The sequence below is a fragment of the Salvelinus alpinus genome, chromosome 3 (assembly GCF_045679555.1).
Source record: "Salvelinus alpinus chromosome 3, SLU_Salpinus.1, whole genome shotgun sequence".
Taxonomy (NCBI): domain Eukaryota; kingdom Metazoa; phylum Chordata; class Actinopteri; order Salmoniformes; family Salmonidae; genus Salvelinus; species Salvelinus alpinus.
The window spans coordinates 15,960,717-15,981,781 of NC_092088.1; the positions used below are offsets into that span (position 1 = coordinate 15,960,717).

At 41.6% G+C, this 21,065-nt stretch overlaps 1 protein-coding gene across 4 annotated transcripts in view; it reads right to left on the bottom strand.

Moving 5' to 3' along the window:
* Positions 1-21,065, bottom strand: part of LOC139570097 (cGMP-dependent protein kinase 1-like) — a 195,037-nt gene that overhangs the window by 32,189 nt on the left and 141,783 nt on the right. For all 4 annotated transcript variants that reach the window (XM_071391632.1, XM_071391631.1, XM_071391629.1 and 1 more), the window contains exons 5-8: positions 20,566-20,629; positions 10,489-10,566; positions 10,088-10,182; positions 1,159-1,224 (exon numbers count right to left, since the gene is read on the bottom strand). In XM_071391632.1, the coding sequence (XP_071247733.1) occupies positions 1,159-1,224; positions 10,088-10,182; positions 10,489-10,566; positions 20,566-20,629 (303 nt within the window). The remainder of the gene's footprint in view (positions 1-1,158; positions 1,225-10,087; positions 10,183-10,488; positions 10,567-20,565; positions 20,630-21,065) is intronic.

Consider the following 21,065-nt stretch of genomic DNA (forward strand, 5'->3'; position numbering starts at 1 on the left):
TACTCTACAGGCTACTACTACTACTATTCTACAGGCTACTACTCTACAGGCTACTACTACTACTTTTCTACAGGCTACTACTCTACAGGCTACTACTACTATTCTACAGGCTACTACTCTTCAGGCTGCTACTACTACCCTACAGGCAACTACCCTACAGGCCACTACTCTACTACTACTACTACTCTACAGGATACTACAACTATTCTACAGGCTACTACTCTACAGGCTACTACTACTACTCTACAGGCTACTCCTCTACAGGCTACTACTACTATTCTACAGGCTACTACTCTACAGCCTACTACTACTACTCTACAGGCTACTCCTCTACAGGCTACTACTACTATTCTACAGGCTACTACTTTACAGGCTACTACTCTACAGGCTACTACTCTACAGGCTACTACCACTACTCTACAGGCTACTACTACTACTCTACAGGCTACGACTCTACAGGCTACTACTACTACTCTATAGGCTACTACTACTACTCTACAGGCTAATACTACTACCCTACAGGCTACTACTCTACAGGCTCCTACTCTACAGGCTACTACTACTACTCTATAGGCTACTACTACTACTCTACAGGCTACTACTCTACAGGCTACTACTCTATAGGCTACTACTACTACTCTACAGGCTACTACTCTACAGGCTACTGCTCTACAGGCTACTACTCTACAGGCTACTACTACTACTCTGCAGGCTACTCCTCTACAGGCTACTACTACTATTCTACAGCCTACTACTACTATTCTACAGGCTACTACTACTACTCTACAGGCTACTACTATATTGAATACTGCACTGTTGGGAAGGGATGCAAAGCTTTCAGTGATTTACCAAAGTTACCAGAATCTTCAGTGATTAACAGAAAATATATGCCAATCTATTTATATCTTTAGTAATTTATACTTGAATAACTTTTTAAAATCATATTGTCCATATTGTTCATGAGTTTCTAGAGAAAATAGCCTAATTAATGAAAAAAATAATCTAAGATACCAAAATGCTGGTAGTTTATTGGTAAACTTTACTGGTATAGTTTCCAGTAACAAACATCCCTTTGCGACCCTACTGTTGGGAAGGGCATGCAAGTTAAGCATTTCACTTTACTTGTGTGTGTAACAAATAAAACTTGAAACTACTTACTCTCTGTCAATGACCAGGCAGGTGACAGCTTCAGCAGCGATCACATTAGCCGTCCTGATGTCCTCGCTGTGGGGACACAAAGTGACAACACATCAGTCAAAGGTATACCCACATTCCTCACTCTTGGACGTAAGTCACTGTTCATTCAAAAAGTAATATTCATGTTAAATTCTAGTTAGATTTAGCTTTAAGAGAATAATGTTTTCGAAAAATGTGAATACAGAATTGCAAACATAACATTCAACACATCCTATAAATTGTAAATAGTCATGATTGTAATCTCTACAGTTATCTATGCTGTCATTGGAATCTCCTTCACCGTAACCTGAAGAAGTCTTTCCCCAATCACTTTAATCTGTGTCAGTGGTATCTATAATGTCCTGCGATCCACCTGTGAAAACATCCACACACTCTCTCAAGCACACACACACACACACACTCTCTCAAACACACACACACACACACACACACACACACACACACACACACACACACACACACACACACACACACACACACACACACACACACACACACACACACACACACACACACACACACACACACACACACACACACTCTCTCAAACACACACACACACACACACACACACACACACACACACACACACACACACACACACACACACACACACACACACACACACACACACACACACACACACACACACCAATCTGGCACCAGCTCAACTGATATTAGTCTGAGGGAGAGAGAGGGTCTTCTCCTAACTGATGCTTGTGAAAAGGTCACATCCAGCAGCTGTGCAGCATGATAATTACAGTGAGGTGAAAGAGTTAATAACACACTGTCCATCAACACAGAGGGGATGGTACTATAGAGCTACAACACATTGCTGAAAGAGACTATCTATTGAGGCTAGAGTACCAGTAAATTGTTATCCCTGAAGAGCATCAACTGCAAGATATCAGTAAGAGACAAATATACCATGAGACCACTTCCCAAGTTCTTATTGGTGGATGCATGTAACTGCATGGACTGTATATCACATCACTGAATGGGGGATGCCCAGATGATTTCATAACGAACTAAAAATAACAGAACGGTGGCCGAACGAACACCTTGCTAGTAATACCATACAGCATATCTGTATGTGTGACAGGCATCTCTGTAATTGACATTAATTCAATATGGTTACTTATACCATGGCATTGTTGAATACTTGTTTGTGATTGGCTGGAAGGGCATTCTAGAGCATGCATTATGAACACATTTCTAGCAGCAAATCTGTTAAATTATAGACATGGAAGAAACGTTCCTCCACGTGTCATAGGATACCCAGACACCCCATCTGATACCCCATCTTCCATGCAATCAGCTGGCTGCCCTGAGCTGTCCAGTCCAGACTGTCTCCATGGACCATACCAGTGAGACCGGGTGTATTCTTCTAGGGGATTTGACAGAACTATCTGGTGACAGAGGGAGAGAGGGAGACGGCGAGAGGGAAGAATGAGAGGGGAATATCCAGCCCATCGTAACAAATGAGCCCTCTAATAGACAGACCAGGGAGAACAGCTGTGATTTCCCCCACTGCTCAAGGACGAGGCAACAATTCGCTGGACTTCACAAGAACATCCTGGGATTCAAAAGGCTCAGGCTGAGGTGGCCATTTCACACAGAATACATCACCCTTGTTGCTAGTCGACCACCCACCTAGCCTTACACATTCATTTCAATGCTTCGGTACACAGCTAATATGTGTAAGGAGATACCTCCCAACGAGGGAGCAGGATGCCATTCTTCAAGCCAATTAGCACGTATTATGGCAGGGAGGTGGAAACATCTACAGTACACTATAGACTACAGCTGCTATATCACCAGATACCTCCCAGTGAAATGAGAGGAGAGCTTTACTAGAGATAGGATGCCACATATCATGGCAGGGTGAGAGAAACATATCCCACATCAAACATTATATAACTACTATGAGCTTTGAGGGAGGGTACTAGACAGGGAAATATATGTTTTTATTTAACCTTTATTTAACATCGGCAAGTCAGTTAAGAACAAATTCTTATTTACAATGATGGCCTACACCGGGCAAACCCGGACGACGCTGGGCCAATTGCCCTATGGGACCCCCGATCACGGCCGGTTGTGATACAGCCTGGAATTGAACCAGGGTGTCTGTCAGAAGCCTCTAGCACTGAGATGCATTGGCTTAGAGAGAGACAGAGAGAGACAGAGACAGAGACAGAGACAGAGACAGAGACAGAGACAGAGACAGAGACAGAGACACAGACAGACAGACAGACAGACAGACAGACAGACAGACAGACAGACAGACAGACAGACAGACAGACAGACAGACAGACAGACAGACAGACAGACAGACAGACAGACAGACAGACAGACAGACAGACAGACAGACAGACAGACAGACAGACAGACAGACAGACAGACAGACAGACAGACAGACAGACAGACAGACAGACAGACAGACAGACAGACAGACAGACAGACAGACAGACAGACAGACAGAGAAACATAGACAGAGGCAGTGAAAGTGGGCATTGATGCCGGCTAGATTGAGCCAGGCACAGCCATGCTCCAGAGATCAATTTGAGCCTTAGTAGACCATGCCTTCACCGACGCCAATCAACAACCAGTGAGAGAGCAGCCTGGAGGAAAGGTTATGGTTGTCAATCTCACCGGAAATGTGTGCACAGAACAAAGACTAGGGGGAAATATAAATGCCATAGGCATTTAAGGCCTCAGTTTATCACAACCCAGCCAAGAAATTCCACAGATTAGGAGAGATGCCAGGAAAAACAAAGGCTTTGTAAAGTAGCTTAGAGCTGGTCAGGCTGCTCATGCCAACTGCCAAACTAACTCCGGCGAAATTAGACATTCACTCTGCTGACCAGTCTGCTCTCTTTGGCTCAGTAGCTGGAAGGCTCTGGCAATGAATTGAGCACTGATTGGTGCTAAAGATTCTTTGGCAAAGTCCAGGCAGGTACTGTATGTGTACCCATGTGTGGCTGAGAAGGAAAAAGAAAGATGTGTGTGTGTGTGTGTGTGTGTGTGTGTGTGTGTGTGTGTGTGTGTGTGTGTGTGTGTGTGTGTGTGTGTGTGTGTGTGTGTGTGTGTGTGTGTGTGTGTGTGTGTGTGTGTGTGTGTGTGTGTGTGTGTGTGTGTGTGTGTGTGTCCTGTGTGTTTGAGAGAGAGAGAGAGGAGTCCTGACATCTCCCTTATAGCCAATAATTAGCCTTAATGTGAGGGACATGGTGTATTGTTTAAAGCAGATATGAAAGTCCACTTAGCATACAACTTCCTCCGCATCAAAGCCTGTAATCCACTTAAAACCATTTAACCACAAGGACTATAGTGCTGTCCTGTCTGTAGTCAACTCCTCACGACTAACTCCCCTCCACCCCCAGGGCTGCTCTAGCATGCACATATCGCTAAAGATCAATGTCAGCGTCTTGGGTAAACAGCACGGCCCCTTTCTCAAGCACTGATTGATTTGCTAAACACAGTAATAATGGAGAAGACTGTGTGCTAATTAAGACAAAGGAGAGATCAAAGGGAGAGAGGCCGATTTGGAGATATAGCGTCTTTCACAGTCTAACTAATACACCACCATAGCTCATTATGTCCTAGCTGTTCAGGGCTGTGACTGCTACTCTGGTGAACATCGAAGCAGCGTATAACAAGATATCCTTGTCTTTGTTTGTTGTGGGAAAAAAACAAGAATTGTAATGCTATTAACTAACGAGAGGAAACCCCAGTGAGATACAATACATTTATTGCGTTTTCCAATTATATGGACAAAAATTTTATTATGTGTTCAGTCTAGCAACAAAACACATACAGTTGAAGTCGGAAGTTTACATACACTTAGGTTGGAGTCATTAAAACTCAACCACTCCACAAATTTCTTGTTAACAAACAATAGTTTTGGCAAGTCGGTTAGGACATCTACTTTGTGCATGACAAGTCATTTTTCCAACAATTGTTTACAGATAGATTATTTCACTTATAAATTCACTGTATCACAATTCCAGTGGGGCAGAAGTTTACATACACTAAGTTGACTGTGCCTTTAAACAGCATGGAAAATTCCAGAAAATTATGTCATGGCTTTAGAAGCTTCTGATAGGCTAATTGACATCATTTGAGTCAATTGGAGGTGTACCTGTAGATGTACTTCAAGGCCTACCTTCAAACTCATTGCCTCTTTGCTTGACATCATGGGAAAATCAAAAGAAATCAGCCAAGACTTCAGAAAAAACATTGTAGACCTCCACAAGTCTGGTTCATCCTTTCAATTTCCAAATGCCTGAAGGTACCACATTCATCTGTACAAACAATAGTACGCAAGTATAAACATCATGAGACCACACAGCTGTCATACGCTCTGTCTCCTAGAGATGAACGTACTTTGGTGCGAAAAGTGCATATCAATCCCAGAACAACAGCAAAGGACCTTGTGAGGATGCTGGAGGAAACAGGTACAAAAGTATCTATATCCACAGTAAAACGAGTCCTATATCGACATAACCTGAAAGGCCGCTCAGCGAGGAAGAAGCCACTGCTCCAAAACCGCCATAAAAAAGACAGACTACGGTTTGCAACTGCACATGGGGACAAAGATCGTACTTTTTGGAGAAATGTCCTCTGGTCTGATGAAACAAAAATAGAACTGTTTGGCCATAATGACCATCGTTATGTTTGGAGGAAAAAAGGGGAGGCTTGCAAGCCGAAGAACAACATCCCAACCGTGAAGCACGGGGGTGGCAGCATCATGTTGTGGGAGTGCTTTGCTGCAAGAGGGACTGGTGCACTTCACAAAATAGATGGCATCATGAGGCAGGAAAATTATGTGGATATATTGAAGCAACTTCTCAAGACATCAGTCAGGAAGTTAAAGCTTGGTCGCAAATGGATCTTACAAATGGACAATGACACCAAGCATACTTCCAAAGTTGTGGCAAAATGGCTTAAGGACAACAAAGTCAAGGTATTGGAGTGGCCATCACAAAGCCCTGACCTCAATCCTATAGAAAATTTGTGGGCAGAACTGAAAAAGCGTGTGCGAGCAAGGAGGCCTACAAACCTGACTCAGTTACACCAGCTCTGTCAGGAGGAATGGGCCAAAATTCACCCAACTTATTGTGGGAAGCTTGTGGAAGGCTACCCAAAACGTTTGACCCAAGTTAAACAATTTAAAGGCAATGCTACCAAATACTAATTGAGTGTATGTAGACTTCTGACCCACTGGGAATGTGATGAAATAAATAAAATCTGAAATAAATCATTCTCTCTACTATTATTCTGACATTTCACATTCTTAAAATAAAGTGGTGATCCTAACTGACCTAAAACAGGGGATTTTTAACTAGGATTAAATGTCAGGAATTGTGAAAAACTGAGTTTAAATGTATTTGGCTAAGGTGTATGTAAACTTCCGACTTCAACTGTACAATCTATCAAAACAAATTCTGTTCTCATTCTTATGCCTTAATGTGATTCATAATTGTATTATCTACATTACTCAGTAGAACCATATTAAACTGTCTGTTTACACCTTCAGGTTTTAGATTGAATTACTATACTTGATCTGTTCAAGCTTTCATGTACTATTCTTTCTGAAAAACAACAGAAGCTATATAAAACTTTTAAGTTGCAGCTATTTGAAAATGTCTACGTTGGTCAGTCCAAAATTGCGTTTTAATAATTCTGTTATGGAAATAACTGTATTTCCTAATTATCAAGTCATTTACGGTTTCTATGCATTTAGTTTTCCATGTGGGCCAATTTGTCGGTGAATTCTGAAAAGCCAAGGATTGTTCCGTAGGGGTGTGTTTTTAGAGGGTGATATTGGTCCTTGTAGGATCCGTTTAATTTTCTTCCATGTCATAATGTTCTTAACTATGAAGTTGTTAATGTGCTCAGCTCCATCCTTTGAAAACAAACACGTGAGAAGATTCTGGGGAAAAGCATGCGCCTCTTCAATATGTACCCATTCTTCCTCTTTAGTGCATTTAACTATATGTTGTAGGTAAAAGTATTGGGTTGCGAGTTAATACAACTCCAAGTCTGGAAGGTTAAAACCATCATCAGTTTTAGGGACATGTACAACTTCTATGAGTTTTATTTCCCCATATAAAGTCTGTTATGGCCGAGTATATATTTTTTTCAGAATGTATTTTATATCACAAAATGTCGATCTGAAATCTTTTGGACGTCAGAGCAATGTTCAGGGAATTCTATTTGAGTCAGAAAAAGGATATGATATGATAGGTAAGATATACAAAACCTTGCAGAAAGTATATCCAAATGACAATCTCTATATAACCTATTGGAACCAAGCCTTAACAACAACTGATATTGGCACAAGATGGAGTGAGTGTTGGAACATAACCAACTAATATACAGTTAATGAACATGTACTGTAATCCAGTATAAACTAATGTACAAAATGTATTATACAAGAGACACTATTCACAAGTTCTACAGCACAACGTCAGAGTCATGTCTTAAGTGTAAAACTGACAGTGACTCAATGACACATGCCTTCTGGGAGTGCTATAAAGTTGTCACGCCCTGACCTTAGAGATCCTTTTAATTCTCTATTTGGTAGGTCAGGTTGTGACTAGGGTGGCAAATCTATGTTTATATTTCTTTGTTGGCCGAGAATGGTTCCCAATCAGAGGCAGCTGTCTATCGTTGTCTCTGATTGGGGATCATACTTAGGCAGCCCTTTTTCCCACCTTCAGTTGTGGGATCTTGTCTTTGTGTGTTGCAGGTGTTGCACTCCTAGCTTTACGTTCGTTGAGTTGTTTATTGTTTTTTGGTGGAACATTTAATAAAAAAGAAAATGTACACCTACGACGCTGCACCTTGGTCTTCATTTAACAACGGACGATACAAAAGTCCAAAAGTTATGGGCGGAGTTAGAAAGTGGGCTGTCAGAAGTTTTACAATATACATTTACTTTTAATCCATCTATTTGCATATTTCAAGACACGGCATATGAGGGTGCGGTGAGATAGATTTGATTTAAAAAACGGGAAATCAAATGACCCTCCATCGTGAGGACAGTGGATGAATCAACTATATTATTATGTAAATATAAAACAAAACAAAATGTGGGGTGCAGAGAGAAACAAAACCGTACAATTTTAAGACATATGCTACAAAGTATTATAAGCACTGGAGATATCCAAAGGATGAAGAATGAGAGAAAATGTTATTGTGAGACTGGCAGGAAGGGTGTGGCTATGGTGGGAACACGTGGGTCTGAGCAAGTGTGATATCATGAATGTTTGTTGAAATTTAAGTATGTAAATGTTAAATTGTCCATTGTTCTTGTCAATGTCTGTTTTATATTGTAAATACAATTTTAAAAAATTGACCAAACTTCAGACTGTTGCAAATGTTAGCTTGGCCCACTGAAGACACCATAGCCACCTGAGGGCTGACATCGCTCGAGGGAACACCAGGAGGCACTGTCTCTTTCAATCACAGCCTGACACTGGATTTAATAATCCCTCTCTGATACTTTCACCTCTCTCCTCTCTCTCGTCTCCTCACTTCTAATCGGAGCTGGGAGCAGGTCACTGTGCCACAAAACCACTGTGCCTATCTCTCACTGCCTCCAGTCAGCCAATCAAAACAGCCCGTAGACTCCTAACTGACTACTGAATGATATAATGGGTGGTTAAGGACTACGTCTCAGCTTTATGTCAAAAATAAATTACCATTCTAAGCACTTGCTTTCAGGAAAATAGTTTCATGTCAAATGAGGTGACAAGCAAAGATTTGGTTTGAATTTGTTTACTTCCCCTTTGTACTTATTCTACATGAAATATCTGAATGCATATTCTGCTGCATCATTAAAACATCCTTGTTAAAAGTGATCAGGTTAACACCTCATGTTAGAGTTTGAGCCTTCTCTCGCCCAGGAGATGATTAAAAGCCGAGAGGTGGGCTTTTCTAAATCTCACCGTTCACTTTCTACTGGCCTGAGGAGAACGCTTTACCTTCCGTCATGCCTGTGAGAGCTTCCAGTCCAGTCCATTTCCTCTCTAATAAAGACAGCTTAACCTGCCTTAACCCTGACTACTTCCTTTGTTAACACTTCTCTCCCCACTGGTCGTCACGACTCCTGGAATCAATAAAGCTCCTTCAGCGGTCGTGGCCTCCTGTAACCCATCATATAGTTTAATCCCTCCTTTATAATGGTCCTCACACCACACTGACTCAAAGACTGTCTGTCTGACTGTGTGAAAGAGGGAGCCCCAGGTCGTCATTCATTGACTTTACCTGTCAGTGTGATAGCTGCTGCTTTCTACACCTCAGGACCAATGACCTTAATAACATTGTTCCACAGCTATACCAGGACAGAGAAGAATGGCTGAACGTCAGGTAGCTATCATGTCAAGGGAAGAGCTTTTGTTAGGTTAACACAGTGACATGAAACCATTAAAAACAAAGAGTATTAATATAATTGGAGCCGATTTGCAGAAAACCATTTTACCATAAAACCAACATACAGCAGCGGGAGGAATCAGAATATGTGAACAGCTGAACTTTAGGATGACTTTGCCTTAAGTGGTATGCAGTGATGAGAGGGATCTGAGAGAGGCTGCTGACTGTTCTGACACGGTGGGGCTCTTCAGACACACAGTGAGGTGGCCTAAAGAGAGCACCTTTCCATCAGAGAAATAAACCTGTTCACTCTCCCTCTATCACCCTATCTTTTACGCTCTATTTTCCTCTCAGTCCTGGTGAAGTGATATTGGTGTGTCATACTAACCATGTTACATATTCCACCAACTTTCATACTATTGTATTGGAGGAGATTAGAAAGAAGTCGTTTCCCCTTGAGTATTGCAAATCTTCATATTATGGACCTTTCCACAGACAAGACTAACCAACTTACCCCTGCAGGGCTTTCTCCCCAAACCAGTCTCCTTTGCCCAGGCCTCGCAGGTACACAGGCAAGTCATTGGAAGAATCCTCCCTGGTGACGTTCACCTGTAAGGAAAGGATCAGCAGTCATTCATTGCTCTAATATTGGAGCCTCCTTCCGACCCCCCCCCCCCCCCCGTGGCAGGGGAAAGGGCGCTAGACCAGTAAGCCTATGTTATACAATGACGCTATAACAGCAAGGAGTTCCATCACAAATTGATGATATACCCTCAGGAGGATGAGGTTACCTCTTTCTGACATTGAGCTAAGCTCTACCGTAATCACCGTAGTAGACAGGCCTTGGCTAGCCCCACTGACGCCGTGCACCTCTACCATTAATACGTGCACCTCTATTATAAAAAGGTTGGTCACCTTTCCCTTGCTGATGATGAAGAAGGTGTCCCCTCTGGCTCCCTGTCTGATGATGAACTCCCCGTCCCCGTAGTGCGTCTGAAGAGAGAGGAAGAGAAGTGTCACTCAACACGGTCATGAACGGTCCGAAGAGACCTGACAAGAGTCCTCAGCATCAGGCACGCAACCACCATGTTGAACCAACACCAGTCCCCCAATGAAGAATGGCCTTTAGGAAAATAGGACCACTGTGTACACAGACCATGTACTGTCAGATATCAGTTGCGATGTTGAAAATGATACATAATATTTTTCTGAATGAAACACCCTGCATTTGTCAGATTTTGACCATCACTCAGTGAGCGAAGAGAGTGAGAGAGTAGGGGGATGTGAGGGGGATGGGAGGGGGACAGAGAAATAGGGCTGCTGCTGCTTCATGGAGGAGATGGGGTAAAAGGAGTGGCTAATAAGTCTGGCTGCACATCTTACTGCAAATTGAGAAATTATGTGACTAAACTCAACAAAACGAAGAAACTTATTTATTATTAATAATTTAACCTTTATTTAACTAGGCAAGTCAGTTAAGAACAAATTTGTATTAACAATGACGGCCTACCCTGGCCAAACCCTAACCCAGATGATGCTGGGCCAATTGTGCACCGCCCTATGGGAATCAAACCAGGGTCTGTAGTGAGATGCAGTGCCACTGTGCCACTCGGGAGCCAAGATCAATGATTTATAGAATGATGGAGATAAAAAAAACTTTGGAGTACTTTAAATGAAATTATGGGCAGAACGACACATTAAATTACATCTTTCATCAAATCAGATGGCTTATTCATCACAAAACCATTTGATGTTGCCAATTATGTTAATGATTACTTCATTTGGCAAAGTGGGAAAACTTAGGCAGGAAATGCCAGTAATGAACAGTGAGCCACCGTATTAATGCATAAAAAAACAATAATGAAAGAAAAGCATTGTAAGTTAGAATTTTGCAAAGATAGTGTGGGAGAGGTGGAACAATTATTGTTATCAATCAAAAATGACAAACCTCCTGGAATTGACAACTTAGACGGAACGCTACTGAGAATGGTAGCTGACCCTAGGGCTGTTGCGGTGACTGTATTACCGCCACACCGGCAGTCATGAGTCATTACCTCAGTAAAATTCCACGTTATCGTTGAGTAATCCCCTTTTATGCACTCTGGACATGGCTTTGTAGTACCCAATTTGCTAACTACCATCAGGTCCTAATGGCCTGCTACTCAGGGCTCTATTGTCCCTCTGACCACTCTGACATCAATGTTAATAAAATCGAAAATCACATCAAAATCACAGTAACTCACCTCACTGTGATGCTCAATCTGAAGAAAGAAGTTCAACAGCAGGTTGAAACAGTGTAAAACATGGTTGTTGTGGATGTTGTTTCAAAGCCTAACATGCTGACCACACCGCTCGCGTTGCAAAATAAATGTACACATAGATGTTATTCAATCATGGCATCCACACTGCTCGCGCACGCCAACGAGATTCTGCGTTGCCAAGCGCTAAAATAGAAGTCAGTTCTATTTGTGACACTGAACGCGGTGCAAGTCCTGCCTCTCCCATCTCCTGATTGGTTTATAGAAGCATATACCCATGTGCCATCTCCTCATTGGTTATGCCCACGTGGGTGATTGAAAGATGACCTGAGGACAGTCAGTTGTGTTAATACACCTTATTATGAAAGTTAGATGCCAATCAGCATATAAAGTCCAAAGAAGAAAAAGCCTAGAAGAAGGAGAGATGACTAGAAACGATTCGGTTGACAGTTTTATGTGAGGATTAATTGTCGGAGTAGAGGACCTTGTGCATTTCAGGTAAAATAAGATCTCAACGTTTATATCCCAGGACAAATTCAGCTAGCTAGCTAGCTAAATGCACAGGGCGGGGTTCAGACCCAGGGCCGAGCTTAATGGTGAGCTTGGATGGTACAATGGTGTTGAAGGCTGAGCTTTAGTCCATGAACAGCATTCTTACATAGGTATTCCTCTTGTCCAGATGGGATAGGGCAGTGTGCAGTGCGATGGCGATTGCATTGTCTGTGGATCTATTGGGGCGGTATGCAAATTGAAGTGGGTCTAGTGTGTCAGGTAAGGTAGAGGTGATATGATCCTTAACTAGCCTCTCAAAGCACTTCATGATGACAGAAGTGAGTGCTATGGGGCGATAGTCATTTAGTTCAGTTACCTTTGCTTTCTTTGGTACAGGAACAATAGTGGACATCTTGAAGCAAGTGGGAACGGCAGACTGGGATAGTGAGAGAATGAATATGTCCGTAAACACTCCAGCCAGCTGGTCTGTGCATGGTCTGAGGACGCGGCTAGGGATGCCGTCTGGTCCGGCAGCCTTGCGAGGATTAACATGCTTAAATATCTTATGTCGACCACATAGAAGAAGAGCCCACAGTCCTTGGTAGTGGGCCGCGTCGGTGGCACTGTGTTAACCTCAAAACGGGTGAAGAAGGTGTTTAGCTTGTCCGGAAGCAAGACATCGGTGTCCGCGACGTAACTGGTTTTCCCTTTGTAGTCCGTGATTGTCTGTAGACCCTTCCACATACATCTCGTGTCTGAGCCATTGAATTGCGACTCCACTTTGTCTCTGTACTGACGTTTTGCCTGTTTGATTGACTTACGGAGGAAATAACTACAGTGTTTGTATTCGGCCATATTCCCGGTATCCTTGCCATGGTTAAATGCAGGGGTTTTCACTTTCAGTTGTGCCAAGCTACAGTAGTAGCGTCATGCCCAAGAGGACTCGAGGCTGTAATCGCTGTCAATGGTGCTTCAACAATGTACTGAGTAAAGGGTCTGAATACTTATGTAAATATGTTATTTAGATTTTTTTATTTGTAATATATTTGCAAAGATGTTAAAAAATAAACAGTTTGTCATTATGGGGAATTGTGTGTAGATTGATGAGGGAAAAATACTATTTAGTCCATTTTAGAATAAGGCTGTAACGTAACAAAATGTGGAAAAAGTCAAGGGGTCTGAATACTTTCTGAATGCACTGTATCTAATAGAACTCAGAGTGTTTTCTTAAATGGAAGCTTCTCTAATGTCATATATGTAAAGTGTGGTGTACCGCAGGGCAGCTCTCTAAGCCCTCTACTCTTTTCTATTTTTACCAATGACCTGCCACTGGCATTAAACGAAGCATGTGTGTCCATGTATGCTGATGACTCAACCATATACGCATCAGCAACCACAGCTAATGAAGTCACTGAAACCCTTAACAAAGAGTTGCAGTCTGTTTTGGAATGGGTAGCCAATAATAAACTGGTCCTGAACTTCTCTAAAACTAAGAGCATTGTATTTGGTACAAATCACTCCTTAAGTGCTAGACCTCAGCTGAATCTGGTCATGAATGGTGTGGCTGTTGAACAAGTTGAGGAGACTAAATTACATGGTGTTACCTTAGACTGTAAACTGTCAAGGTAAAAACATATAGATTCAATGGTTGTAAAGATGGGGAGCGGTCTGTCCGTGTTAAAGATATGCTCTTTTTTTGACACCACACTCCACAAAGCAAATCCTGCAGGCTCTAGTTCGAGCTTATCTTGATTATTGTCCAGTCATGTGCTGCAAAGAAAGACCTAGTTGAGCTGCAGCTGACCCAGCACGTCTTGCTCTTCATTGTAATCAGAGGGCTAATATTAATACTAGGCATGCCAGTGTCTCTTGGCTAAGAGTTGAGGAGAGACTGACTGCATCACTTCTTCTTTTTATAAGAAACATGAATGTGTTGGAAATTCCAAATTGTTTGCATAGTCAACTTACACACAGCTCTGACACACACACTTATCCCACCAGACATGCCACCAGGGATCTTTTCATAGTCCCCAGGTCCAGAACAAATTCAAGGAAACAGTATTTTACAGAGCCATGAGTTTATGGAACTCCCTTCCATCTTATATAGCGCAAGTGAACAGCAAACCTGGTTTCAAAAAACAAATTTTGCAACACCTCACGGCACAACGCCTCTCCCCCATGTGACCTACTTGTTGTGTGTATGTACTGACATGTATGTGTAACTGATAGATGCACACACACCCTACATGTTCATGTTTTTAAATGTATGTCAATTGTAAAGTCTTTGTCTGTAATGTATTTTTCGTTTTGTGTCGGACCCCAGTAAGACTAGATGTGGCTAATGGCGATCTTAATAAATCAAATCATTTCCCTCCAACTGCTCAGATGTGGTCAGAGAGAAAGAGGGAGAGCGATTTTGACATCTGATGCTGGGGAATGAGTAGATAAACTTGAAGCCTTTTAATTTCATGTTGTGCTAATTTAATGATAATATAATATTACTATATTACATATTCTACATGTCATTTGTGTTGTCATTCATTCTCCCCTGACCGCTACCCCCTATTGTGTAGCAGTGAGCCGTTCTAAAGGACCAATCAGGGACGACCCTCACAGGATCCCATCCTGCCACTTCACTGAGCAGCAGCAGCCCAGGGTCAGGTCCGTCAGGTTTCAGTGTTCCAGCCACAACTTATCAAATGACCTGCTTTTATTCCCCACTGTTTGGTTTTCAGAGTGGCAGGAAGGCAACTGAACCTCTGTGCAGGCGGCACTACATTAACTTGGACTTTGTATTTATTATGGATCCCCAAACTTGGACTTTGGTGGAGGGAGTAATGAAACACAGTAGGGATGTTTTTTATTAAAAAGTACTAAAGTGCATTAGCCATGATAAATATGTCTGATGTAAAAGTAGATTTATATAATACGTCACAGATCAATAATACCAGGTTTTTATTGATTAATGGCAGCTGACAGCTTTGACTTTCATGTCAAAGTTGGGTACATCAAGAAGACAGAGATCAACAGGAGCTGGAAGCCTGGCCCCCAGATTCATTTAAAATAGACAGCAGAACCATTTCAATAAAGATGGAGTGAAGCAGAGGGTCATGAATCGGAAATGAGATTCCATGGTATAATGGGCAGGCTTATCAAGGGGAAATTACGGCCTGTACTGTACTGTATGTAGCATCGCTATGCATCAAATCATAAATAAATAAATGGTATTCAAAGAGTAAATCCTATTTCTAATCATCTATGTTCAACGATGATTGACAGGTTGCGGTAAAAATTCATTTTTCATTCCTCTCACTCTCTCAGCCTGAGACTATCGATTGGTAAGACTTGCTTAATTCTCCTACTTCTTCTTGTGAGTCGAGACAAGTCGTCCCACACATTAACGCAACCCTCACACATCAGCTGGAAAACAGTGAACTCTTGACATGCTCTGCTCTGCTCCGTATGGGCCAGAACAGGACAGTGTGGGAACGGGGAACGTCTGGAATTAAAAATAAACCTCTACTCCCAACCCAACCGCTGCCTGCCTAGTCACACATCCATCGTAGGATCTTGTGGGTTTGATACCACCATGATTAATACCGGCAATGTTTACATTCTTTATCCCTTGATAATGTCCAGTTACTTTATAACAGGACTGTATGTTCCTCCCGCTCTGGAATGACTGTATAGTAAGTGACACTAAACAAACACAGCTCACTGATTTACTTTTAGAGAGTAAAGAGTGTTTATGTGAGTCAGTGTTTATTTACCAGACAGGCTGGTTAGGGAGGAACAGTCATCATCAGTAACTAAGGTGAACTATCTTTCAACAGCTCTTTCTAGTTTCTTCCTGTGCTTTAGTATATTTTTAGGCCTGGGAGAAAATGTCACCGTTATTCATTGAAGCTGCATGGGAAAAATACATTAAGATGGAGAAGAAAGAAAGAAATGGCTAGTTTAAGGGAACATGACATTTTGGGCTGACACAGACTTCGTTTTTCTTTCTCCCAAATTGAAATATACCACCTGTGTCATGAGCGGTTTCTGCCAAGGAATGGGCATTCCAATGAGTAGAAGACAGATATGTGTCCCTATAAACTATACAGCATGAATAGTGCATATAACTGCATATAACATCATAATTAAAGATTAATTGAGCAGTGATGAAAGTTAACTTATCAGACAATTCTTATTTTCATTATGAAAAGTGGCTAGAACTTCAAACAGTAATCTTGGAGGTGTAATGGGTATTTCTCATGATGTATTTGGCAAATCAGTAAAGGAAAGGCATGGTTGAAGTGCAAAGTTGAAGAGGTGCCCTCACAGAAGCAGAAAATTCCGCTCCACAACACTGAATTACTTCATTACTTCGTGGCATTGCTTATCTACCACTTTATTTTACACTAATCAGTTCCTTCCTTACATGGGGCACCCCTATCGCCTTTGGTTTCCATGTGGAAAGAGAATCAAAGACCTACTCTTCTGTTTTGTTATACAGAGACTGTTAGCTGATATGGGTGGTGAGTTTGGTACCCTGCCCAGCAGTGCTTGACTTGGGCAGGAGCTCACCGGAGTAGAGTACCAGCACCTCAAATGCTCTACTGCTTGAGCTCCTGGACCTCTTATAGGACGTACACTGCATTCAGAAAGTATTCAGACCAATTGACTATTTCCACATTTTGTTACGTTACAGCCTTATTCTAAAATGGATCATCTCATCAATCTACACATAATACCCCACAATGACAAAACAAAAACAGTTTTTTTTAATATTTGCAAATGTATAAAAAAACAAAAAAAACAGAAATATTACATTTACATAAGTATTCAGACCCTTTACTCAGTACTTTGTTGAAGCACCTTTGGCAGCAATTACAGCATTGAGTCTTCTTGGGTATGATGCTACAAGCTTTTCACACCTGTATTTGGGGAGTTTCTCCCATTCTTCTCTGCAGATCCTCTCAAGCTCTGTCAGGTTGAATGGGGAGTGTCGCCGCACAGCTATTTTCACATCTCTCCAGAGATGTTTGATCGGGTTCAAGTTTGGGCTCTGGCTGGTTTGTCACTATGGGGTATTGTGCATAGAGCAATGAGAAATTGTTTTTATGTAACCCATTTTAGAACAAGGCTGTAAAGTAACAAAATGTGGAAAAATTCAAGGGGTCTGAATACTTACCGAATGCACTGTACATTAACTCAAAAGTATTGTGGAGCTCCTGTATCTAAATATAAACACTACCGACAACCAAAATGAGTACCGGCACCTATTTCAGTCCAAGTCAAACACTGATGCCCAGTCATCCGTTGCCATAGAAACCACGCAGCAGGGTTCTGTCAAAGGTTTTTATTGTGTCTGTCACCGTACTATGCTGTTATTTTACACTGACTGAAGCGTGAAGACAAAGTAAGAAACAAACTGATGCCATTTGAAAAAAATCTATATGTGAGCATATACTGGCCAGTAACCACATCGTAATAATAATAATAATAATGATAATAATACTACATGGGACTTATATAGCGCTTTTCAAGTCACTTTACAATTGTAGAAACGAAACAAACAGATGAAAACAAGACAACAACAGGAAGAAGCACAACATGAAACAAAGAACAAAGAAACGGGGAGGGACTTAAGAAGGTAAAAGAGTGGGATGTTCTAGTGTATGAATCAGCAAGCAGGTGTGTGTGTGAGAGGGTGTGTGTGGGAGAGAGGGTGTGTGTGTGTGTGTGTGCTTTTTACCTGAAATGATGACTGACAGTAAGTAATGAGATAAATCTTTCTGAGGTTTAAACGAAATGCCACGTGTCACAGATGTTGTTGTAAAGTTGGGTTTTCCTGAGGTTCCTAATGTTCTCATCCGTGACCTGCACTACTGGGTTTCCTCATTGAAATCATGTTAGTGCAGTAATTGTCTATTCTTTTAGGGTACACTGAAGCTAAACACTACTGTAGTTAGTCAGAGGCAACTACTGTATCCAGAGAGGATTGTGTTAACACTGAGGTGCAACACCTTAACATTGAGAACTATGCAATTAACTATGTGACGTTTTTTTAAATCATACTTTCACGTCTAGGCAAATCAACATGACAGCAAACTATTTGCAAGAAACGAATGTTTCCAATTCCTCGTCTTTACCTTAACTGTATGTTTCACTGCTGCTCAAATTCAATCAGGGCTGCTACGCAATTATCAACAGTAGATCTGTCTAATACATTTTCTCTATCATGTGAACAACAATATGAAGCACAGACAGAAAATCACTGCACAGTTACAAATGGTAAGAAATGGACTAATGGCTTTTTTTGTGAGAAAGGGGTGACATTTGGGAGAGGAGATCGTCCGTGTCGTTCCATGGTGAGGCTGCATATAGTCTGATTGATTCCAGCGTCTTCTGGCGATGTATACAGGTAGGTACCCACACAATCACACACACGCACGAATGCACACACACACAACACACGCGAACAACATGCAAAGACACATCGGCAGTGATCTCACCTACACCACACTGAATGGCAGCGTATCCATCATCAGCCCCCTTTGGAGCACCCCTCAACTGTTTGAACATTCTGTGTTTTCCCTCATGTTTTATTTCAGTCATTCAGCAAACAGAGTCAGACTGATAGTGCCCTGGTAGTCAGTGGGGCATTCTGGGTCTGAACATAGAAATAAAATATAAATTCTAGTTTTATTCATCTGAAACTATACGCCACTATGGATTGGATTTGGTGTGATGTGACCAAATACTGTTTAACCAGAGGAATCATAACTAAGACGTATGTTTTCCCTTTGCATGTTATTCTATTATTGTTCTGTAAGGGGTTAAAGAAGTCAGGTTGACTCAGAAGCAGCAGTTGGTGCCAATGAAAACTGAGGCCAACGCATTAAAAAACAAAACATGGTTTGATATATAGGCTGGTTTAGGAATACGGAGGTGTGTTCTTAATGGATCTAATCCTCTACTGATCCAATAGATTAAAAGAACCATGAAATAATGTGTTTGATTCCTTTGTGATTTTTGTGGTCATACTTAAGTTGACTATGATAGAGACAGTCTGCCGGAATTATATTGTTCTCGTTTTAATTACCAAATGTTCTTTGGAAACCAGTTATACTGGAGGTCAAGTCATCTAATTAACTTGGAACAGCAGAGAGATTATTGCTGGAAATAAACAAGCATAAAATGTAGGAGGTGAAGGACTGTCGAGACTTAATGTAATATGTCTGCGTTTCTCAAGTGATCCTAAGGACCCCCGTACCACCGTTTTGGGAAACATCTGCATGCCAATGAATAATAAGATGATTAGCAATCTGCTCTGAGGATGTGATTACACCTGTAATTGCTCCCTCTCACTCATAGACCACAAAGAAGACACTGTTTATTGTAATACTCTGATCAGAGCCAGAATGGTTTTCCTGACCATGTGACAAGACTAGGAATACGTCTGGGCCCTGGTTATAGTCTAGTTTACTGTTATTCTTGGTCATGTCATGTGGTCATGAAAATCTCGCAGGTGGACGTTTATTGTATTGAGTCTTGCCTCGGAGGCAGAACTGAGAGATTTCCGCTAGATCGGCCAACTGCAAAGTCCAAATTGGCTATAAAATGTATGGACTTAACTTAAGGTTAGGGTTAGGCATTAGGGTTAGCAGTGTGGTTATGGTTAGGTTATGGTTAGGTTTAAAATCAGATTGTATGACTTTGTGGCTGTGCCAGATAGTGACCACTCTGCAGAGCTGCCTTCAGAACAAGATGCATGACGAAAAAAACGCCAATTCTGATGTCTACTCTCTAGACTGAAATTTACAGAGACTGTATTGCAGGCAGAGTTAGCTCAGAGGTTGTCACAGTAAGTTTTACCTCAGGTTGTGTCTGGTGAGTTATTGACTACAGATAAGAACTCAAATCAATTCAAAATGGCTCTGTCAGACCAGGACAGGAGACCTGAAATGGACTTCCACTACTATGAAGATTGCAATGACTACACATTGCAGCTTAGTTACATTTCCAGAGAAACCTCTTTTAAAATGTGAATACCCACAGTATAATAATCATTACGATTTATCAAGGCAATCAACTCTTCATCATGTAATGATATGGTTCATAATTTAGGGAAATGTAAATAAATTGCTCAATTACAGTCAATGAAACAGACGTAAACTCATCAGCACCCATTGCCACAACCCTTTTAAATCGAGGTAACTACGCCAAGTTCCACCAGGACACTTAGGAAACTCACCTCTTCCATCACGTCAGCAAGCTTGCTTAGTATTTCTTCTGAAAGGCCTTGGAATGTTGGAACACTGTTGGGGAGAGGGAGAGAGTGAGAGTTAGCTGTTCTGGAGCCTTCAGACACAAGGTGAAGCCAACAGTTCATGCTGTTCCTGGCTGGTTGACAGTACTAGGTACTGTGGAGCTTCATGACTTGCAAAGCATCGCCCACCACAGCGATAAACACTGTTTATTCACATAAATCACACATCATCAATATTCCCTCTGTTTTCTGTCGTTCTGCTATCTAGCTCAGTAAGTAAGCCAAAATACACACTGCGCTAGCAGAGCATCTATGCAGCATTTATGTAAAAAACAGCACAGCAAGTTGCATGACAGAGTGGAGTCTGTATGACTGATTACAGGGAAGGAGAAAAAAAAACACCAGGTAAGACCACATAATGTACGTACATAGACACAGCTGTGGCAGCACCCTTATGGAAAAACCACATCCACATGTGATTTCAT